General features: G+C 39.9%; 2 protein-coding genes across 2 annotated transcripts in view; one reads left to right on the forward strand and one right to left on the reverse strand.

Annotated features, from left to right (window-relative positions):
• The window catches only part of LOC138049678 (prohibitin 1-like), a 33,161-nt gene that overhangs the window by 6,629 nt on the left and 19,032 nt on the right, over nt 1-7,500 (reverse strand). The window lies entirely within an intron of this gene.
• Nucleotides 7,343-7,500, forward strand: part of LOC138049675 (beta-2 adrenergic receptor-like) — a 4,711-nt gene continuing 4,553 nt past the window's right edge. Inside the window, exon 1 of the mRNA XM_068896075.1 lies at nt 7,343-7,500. This exon is cut by the window's right edge and continues 749 nt beyond it. Within this exon, the coding sequence (XP_068752176.1) occupies nt 7,374-7,500 (127 nt within the window). The 5' untranslated portion in view covers nt 7,343-7,373.

Here is a 7,500-nt window from a genome sequence, read left to right on the forward strand (position 1 = left end):
AAAATATTTGACGACAGTTATGATCTCGATCGCGACACGCAGTCTAAAAGATCTGCTGAAGAAAGTGAGAACAGAAAAACATCTGGTGTTGTCCACTTTCGGTAACACGTTAGCGCCGCAAGGACCCAGGCTTGCCGAGAAAAATTGTACGATGACGGCCTGAAGACCAAAGCGAACAGTAACCTGTTGACACTCTCGCCCTCTCTCTTCTCCCCTTAACAGAATTGTTTGTTGCATTGCTCAAATAGCTTGAACATTTCGACTTGCGAATACATTTGTCGTTGAAGTTGTGTGAAGTGTAGATAATGTTGCCGAGATATTAATGATGGCTGAAAAGTTATTCATGCTGACACTCTGCTGTCTTCAAATTTGACTTCAGTGCGGACTTAGGCAAAGATGACGAATTTGGAACATCCCAGCAGTAAATAAACACAGAATTCGCCGCTGTGTAAATAGTTGGAATTTATCAATTGTTTTGTACCAAGACGGATGTCAAGTGGGCGTCCCCTCCATAAAACAAATCATTCACTTCGCACTTGGCAAAAACTGAAAGAGAAACGCAAATGAGACAGTAATCGAACAAAACTCAAAGCCTTGATTTTGAAACAGCACCACACGATTTGTCATACTTTAAGAGTTCATCCATGTAGCTGAAATTCACAACTGACATCTCAAAGTTATCCAAACTTTTATGATTCTCTGGTGATATCCGAGTCTCCCATATGCTACATAACTCGCTGATTGTTGTAAGATGAACCCATTGGTGAACAAAAGGTTGTCATGTTTGGTGTCCATGATCTCCACGCCGCCTAACGAGGTTATTTAAGAGTTTTCTCATAGAACTGTCGATTGAAAACTCTTGTTACTGATGGAGGGCTTTTACGACTAAAATCGTGACAGTTTGTGATTACCATAATAGATGGCATTGGTCGCAATTTTTTTTATTTACTCGCGTATTTCCTTTGTTGACACAAGGCTAATTGAACTCTTTAATTGGACTAATGATTTGAAAAAGTGCAAATAAAATGACTGTTTCGATGTACCTGTGTTGGTGCAGTGTAAGGCTGTTGACAGGAAATTACAAAGGACTATAAAGGAAAACCTGGAGGACAGCGACTTCGCAGACGATCTCGCTCTCTTAGCCCACACGCACAGTGACATTCAGGAAAAGACTGATAGGGTGGCATCAACTGCCAAGAAAGTTGGGCTGAAGATTCATGCAGCAAAAACCAAGGTCATGAAGGCAAAAAACAAGTTCAGACTACCTGTGACGGTAGAAGGCGAACCACTGACGGAAGTCAAAGGCTTCAAGTACCTTGGGAACTACATTTCATCCGACAGCAACATCGACAAAGAGGTGTCAACCAGAATTGGTCTCGCAGCTCAGGCGTTCAAGAAACTGAACAACATTTGGACGTCCACAACTCTCAGTACCAAAACTAAGCTCAGAATCTACCAGTCCAACGCACGTTCAACTCTTCTCTACGCCTCAGAGACGTAGAGAACCAACAAGAAGTTGGAGAACAAACTTCGGGGCTTCGAAGGGAGATGCTTACGGAGAATATTGAGAGTCAGGTGGCAAGAAAAGGTGTGCAATGAGGAGATCTGGAGGCGCACAGGGGTGAACAACATCGTTCTGCAGGGGAAAAGAAGACGGTGGACGTGGCTTGGCCATTTCCTTCGCATGAAGAAAGACCGGCACCCGCTCGAGGCGCTGTCTTGGGCGCCCACTGGGAAGAGGCACCGGGGTAGACCACTCGGCACTTGGCGGAGGACCATCGAGGACGAGATGAAAACAGCTGGAAAGACGTGGAACGAGCTGCGGTGGCTGGCCCAGGACCGGTCTGAATGGAAGAAGTTTGTCGGTGCCTTATGCTCCCCCAGCGGGGCTCCGAGGATTGAGTGAGTGAGTGATAAAGAAAAATACTGTCTACGGAATTCGGTGTGCTGTCTCATCGTTTTACTAGAACTACAACAACACATATTTTTTACTCTGTTGCAGATACCGAGAATATGATAAAAGTCTCATCGTTCTTGTGTCTTTCATAAGCAATCATGGTGAAGATCTTTTTCCTTTAAAACAGCTAATGAATTATTTTTTTTTGTGTGTCCTGTCTATTGTGTATTTGAAAAGTTGTTTCCAATTTAGCAACATCAAGATGACGTCTCACTGGAACTGACGAAAAAATCACAAATGTCTGGAAGTCCTTGTAATAGTACTCTTTAGTTAGCTTGTACGTTTTGTTTTCCCATTTCAGATCACGTGATGTTACTTTAGAGAACAGTTTCCTTTGATTCAAATAATGTCTTATGCACGTGCTTATGAACGAACAAGTTGTGAAAAAACAAAAGGAGAATTCCCTTGGGAACAGCACGTGGTCTGAAATGGAAAAAACAAACCATTCAAGCTAAGAGGTCAATTGCAAAAAAAGTGTTTGTTTTTCTTTTTGTTGAAATAAGTCTCCTCTTCCACTCCAAGAGCACAAGAACTTTAAATAGTGTTGCTTCTATGTCAAGTGTGGTTTGAAGCTCAAAAACGCGGAGACTCTCGGAGCTATGCGCATGCTTGAACTTGTGTTGGCCACACCTGGTTGGTGTTAACGTGGGTCACCTTGCATTTTTTGTTTTGTTGTTGTTGTTGTTTTTTTTTTGTTGTTGTTTTTGTTTTTTTCACTGAAAAAAAGACGTGAAAAAACCACCTGGTGCTTACTACTTCCGCTGACCTGACCAATGAGGAATTGTCATGACGACAGGTGACCTGGAGAAAAAAAGATGAATTTGAGTGTTGTTTTTTTTTTTTTTGCTGTCAGAAATGCTCCCAGTTGGGTGAACAGGATAACGTTCTAAATGTAAGTCAGTCTGGGACAAACTGACTATTTTCGGATATACTGCCCACACATATAGTGAAACCACTTTAAGATGTAATTTATACTGGAGTTTTTTTTTTTTTTTGCAGATTAAGGAGATTAAAGTGACAAACACCTGGTTCTTGACACGTCTTTGCTTTTTTAATGGAGATCACGTTTATTCTCAATCGAGATCTTCAAGCTCTCACATGAGATCGAAAGAAGCAAATTTATCGCCGTCAACAACACGACCATTGGTTCACTTCTGCGAGCACATTGGGAGTATTGGACAGACTTGATTTAGTAAGAGTTGAAGCCAACAGAACTTGAATAGGTATGAACGTGTTTTAAATCTCTCAATCACAGAATAAGTGCCCATGAAAACTGTAGTGCATTAACTGTCATTTTAATTATTGTAATTAAGGATTTCGATCAGTGTCGTCCAAAAGATTGGACTGAAAAGCTTGCTATTTCATAGCGTGATTACATTGACCACTGCAGAGTACTTCTTAGAAGATTTCATTTTAATGCTCACACTTGAATTGTATATTCCGACGCAATACGCCATGATAAACAGCACGACAAGGACTTGCCTAAGAGTTTTCATGTGAATGGTCACACATTAGGATTGCATCTACGTAGTATATACTTACAACCACTTTATATGGCACAGTAAATAGCATCAGCGAAAGGAACTGCTCTGTAGCTTTCATTTGAATGATCAAACTTCAGGATCTCGCCCGCCACAGCCCCGAAAGTTAGATGGCTACTTTTTACAGCACAATAAACACCACCATGCACAGGAAATTGCCCTCTTGAATGGGCACATATTTGGGATTTCATCCACACAGTCCCAGCGTAGAACCCTGATCTTGATCTTATGCGGCGTACTAAACAGCTCCCAGGGCCGAAGTAAAACCCTTTGTTCTGGGAGACCCAACTCGGCAAACAAATCAAAGGAGACCTAAACATGAGAAGCGGGCTTTCTGGCCGTTTCTACAGTTTATTTACTAGGTTACTAATCCTAAGGGAAAGCAGAGCATGTGAACAATGTGTGACATGCATATAGACGAATGTTACCGATTCAGTGGTTGATCATGTTGTTCCAGTCGCTATGCTAGTTTAAACATAACCACAATATATATTGTTACAGCGGTAGTATTTTCGCATTAAACAAGAATTGCTTCCTTCCGTTATCAACTGATTCGTTTTGTAAAGCCAAACATTAAAAAAAAAAACAGTTAAGATCATTTCGTAGAAACACAAAAGATCGCTAGAATACCATTTATGAGGAAGGGATGACGGTAAAACACCTGCTCTGGCCTCAATTGTATGAAATATTAATTGGGAAGAGAGGTGTCGGCGTAGTTTGCTAAAGAAGCAAATTTTGTCCCCGTTTAAGCTTAAACCTAGGTAAATGGATGGAGAACTTGAAATACGTGACAAGAGCAAGAAAAAGGAACTTCTGTCAAACGGTAACCCTTTTGTAGCTATCTCTTTGGTTTACCTGTTCATAGGGCTGTAGTTTTTGAGCTTTGACAACAGAAAGAATTAGCATCGTGTTTACAGCGAAGTGCAAATGTCGGACTGAGATTCACGTTTTGCCAAAAATGGAAAACACTAGTTTAAAATCAGTTCATTTCGTGCCTTAAAGCTCCAAATTTCGAGCAACTTCTCAATGGCCGTTTATCGATTTACTTAAAACCCAATGCTTAATCTCTTCAATGACAACGCCAACAATAATATATCTTTTATATAAATATTTCGGCGATATCTTGATCATCTCGATATGATTTCATCTCATCACATTATAGAATTTAGGCGAAAATTTTATTGATGAGTGGGGGAGTGTGAGAAAGCATATTTTCTGTTATATGCTTACGTTGTCTTGAAAATCTAGATTGTGTTCATTATTCGTTGAAAATTGGAAGAGAAAGACAAAGAAAAGTACGGTACACTTTGTTTTTTTTTCTGGCGTTCCTCTTACTTTTGTTCATTGTGTTAATAGAATGCGTTTAGTCAGCCAAGTCAATAGATTTTTAGTCGCACTTCTGCTATAGTTCCTGAGTCATCTCTTGTTTATATTCTTAGTGAGTTATACAAAATGGTATGGTAACAAATACAAACGACAAAATACAATGAGCACAATAGCTGTAAAAGCAAAAAAAAAAAGAAAGATAAATCGTACACCTGAATTTATGTGGTGGATTAAGAGGATTATTTCCTTGACGACTGTATGTGTAAGCGTGTCTGATCTTCTACAAAACCCTTCTTGGCTGAAATGTAGCCTGCCAATACCAATGTCTCGTGGAAGTCTCAATTTGGAGAATCAATTTCTACTCACGAAACCTTTGATCAGCACAAGAACAGTCCGAGTAAAGTCAATCGCATTTTGTCCTTTACGTGGCGTTTGGCCGGGGTATCTTCCTCAAACCGTCCGATGTGCACGGGGGCTTGTGAGAGATGTCTCATTTGTCATTGTAAGTCAGGTCACATGTTTTGAAGAGACCATGTTTGTTTTTGATCGTTGCAATATCGAAAAATGCCAAAGTCAAAAGGAAACTCCATGCGTTAGTCGCCTTTTGTTGGATTAACGATTCTAGCAAACTTTAGTCCGTAGCTGCAATTCTCTTTCTCGAAGATGTGAGCTTGGCCGGGCTATTTCACCTGTCAGAGAATTCTTCGGCTTTCAAAGTATACCCGTGGAATTCTTTTACACCAGGTTTAGCATCAATGAAAGTGACCGAGGACAACCGCTCAGCGCACTGAATCAGTGACTCTTTCTTTTTGACATTGCTGTTTTTGCTAAATACTTTCGCATACGACTCCAAATCAGACGTAGGCTGAAGACGCCCTTACACCGGATGTTTTGCGAGTCGTGCGTGTGTGAGAATGGTCGAAAACGTCACGTACGCTAATTGCATGCAAAAGCCGTAAGCAAAAATCTTACTGGCTAAATCCCCGCCCTTTATTAATCGTCCAAATGCGACAGAAAACCAACTGAAAACCTCGCAAATTACCTTTTTATGGTTAAAAAGTATGCGAAAATTGATTATAGTTTGTGTTTTGAATTTCTTCCAATTTTAGTTGTGAAATAAAATAATATTCTAATTGGTGGTTTACGTAAAGTTATCATATTCAAACGCACCAGAAAGCTCGTCGCAATATCTTTTTCACCTTTACGAGTGAATAAATCCAGTACGCATTTATTTATGCGCTCTTTTTGGAGACACCGTTTGTTTGTGTTGAGGAGATTTCAGGCGTAAAATATTTGAATCATAGAACAATACATGTCGGCTTTTGAATGATTTCCTTCGCGGCCCATTTAATTAATGCCAAGGTTTTATTGCTTACCCCCTAAAAACGCAAAGGTTAAGGAAGTCAGCTCAGTGTTGGTTTTCAAATCTGCTCAGTTCCTCGATTAATGGCCATAATGTCGAGAGAGGTAGATTAGGTTATGGAAGATCAAGTACAACTCCAGGAATTGTGAATTAGACCGAAAGGTTCAGGAAGGAGACGTTTGAAAAACCAAGCTCGTTTATTTTTGGCAAGTATGCAGTTTGGTGTCGCAACAATAAGTCAGCAATGTAATTTCTAAACAAGGATTTCTCGAAACAAACGAAATCGCTTCCTGCAACGGTCTCTTGTACAACTTCACAAGTCTTGTCATATGACACTGATATGAGTCAGAAGAGAAGAGTTAAAATCTCTTTAATTCATTAAGTAATTCTAAAATTCTTACACTTCCTGTCAGCTTATTTAACCCAAGATATGTCGCGAAAACAGTGCATTTACCAAAGTCGACAAAATATCATAGATTAAGAATTGTTCTTTGAAGTATTGTTTTTCATAATGTGGACCTTGTCAAGCTCCGACACGAGATCAAATTAGTAACTCGCAAGGTTCAAGTTCTGTTTAATGGGGTTGCGCAGACTTCGCCCAAGCAAATGAAAATTAATTAATCGGATTCAAGCATGCTTGTTTTACAAAAAAATCGTGGATTTGTATCTTTATACTATGCTTTTTTATCAAAAACGTATCTCTGTGTTTTTTGCCCTAGGGAATGGCCAAGTCCTGTTTTTTTTTTTTTCATATTTCCATCACAATGTAATGATCATAATCGAGGTATTGCTATGATGACGAACGATCGAAATAGCTTATTGTGTTGAAAACCATAGTAATCTCTTTTATTGTGCCATTTTGAAATATCTGGAATTGAAGCCAAAATTTTAAGGTATCCTTGGTGAGGTCTTAATGGCTAGACGGCTCACTCCACGTCAGTTTCTTCTAAGAACTCTTATGTAGACAGTCTTAACGTGGTGTTGTGTGGTAATTGGATTGCGTGCGGTCACGGATTAAGGCACTACAACTGTACCTGCGAAATACCGCCAATTAATGCACGACTCAATTGAGTGAAAAACATCTTAGGCGCCGTTTATCGCCTTCGTAAAGTTGGTTGAAATAACGAACTTGACGCAATATTCAATTCTTCACAGTTTGGATTCTGATCAATGAGTCGGGATTGAGATGGCCGCCCTTACTACTTCAGTTGGGCTTAATTTAGCGACCGGCTCTTCGGAATATACAACCGTTCCAGAAAGTGCGAGTACTGATGAACCAAATACGTTAAATCCATTCGCTGTTGGCTTAATCC

This window comes from Montipora capricornis, chromosome 5 (genome assembly GCF_036669925.1).
Source record: "Montipora capricornis isolate CH-2021 chromosome 5, ASM3666992v2, whole genome shotgun sequence".
NCBI lineage: Eukaryota > Metazoa > Cnidaria > Anthozoa > Scleractinia > Acroporidae > Montipora > Montipora capricornis.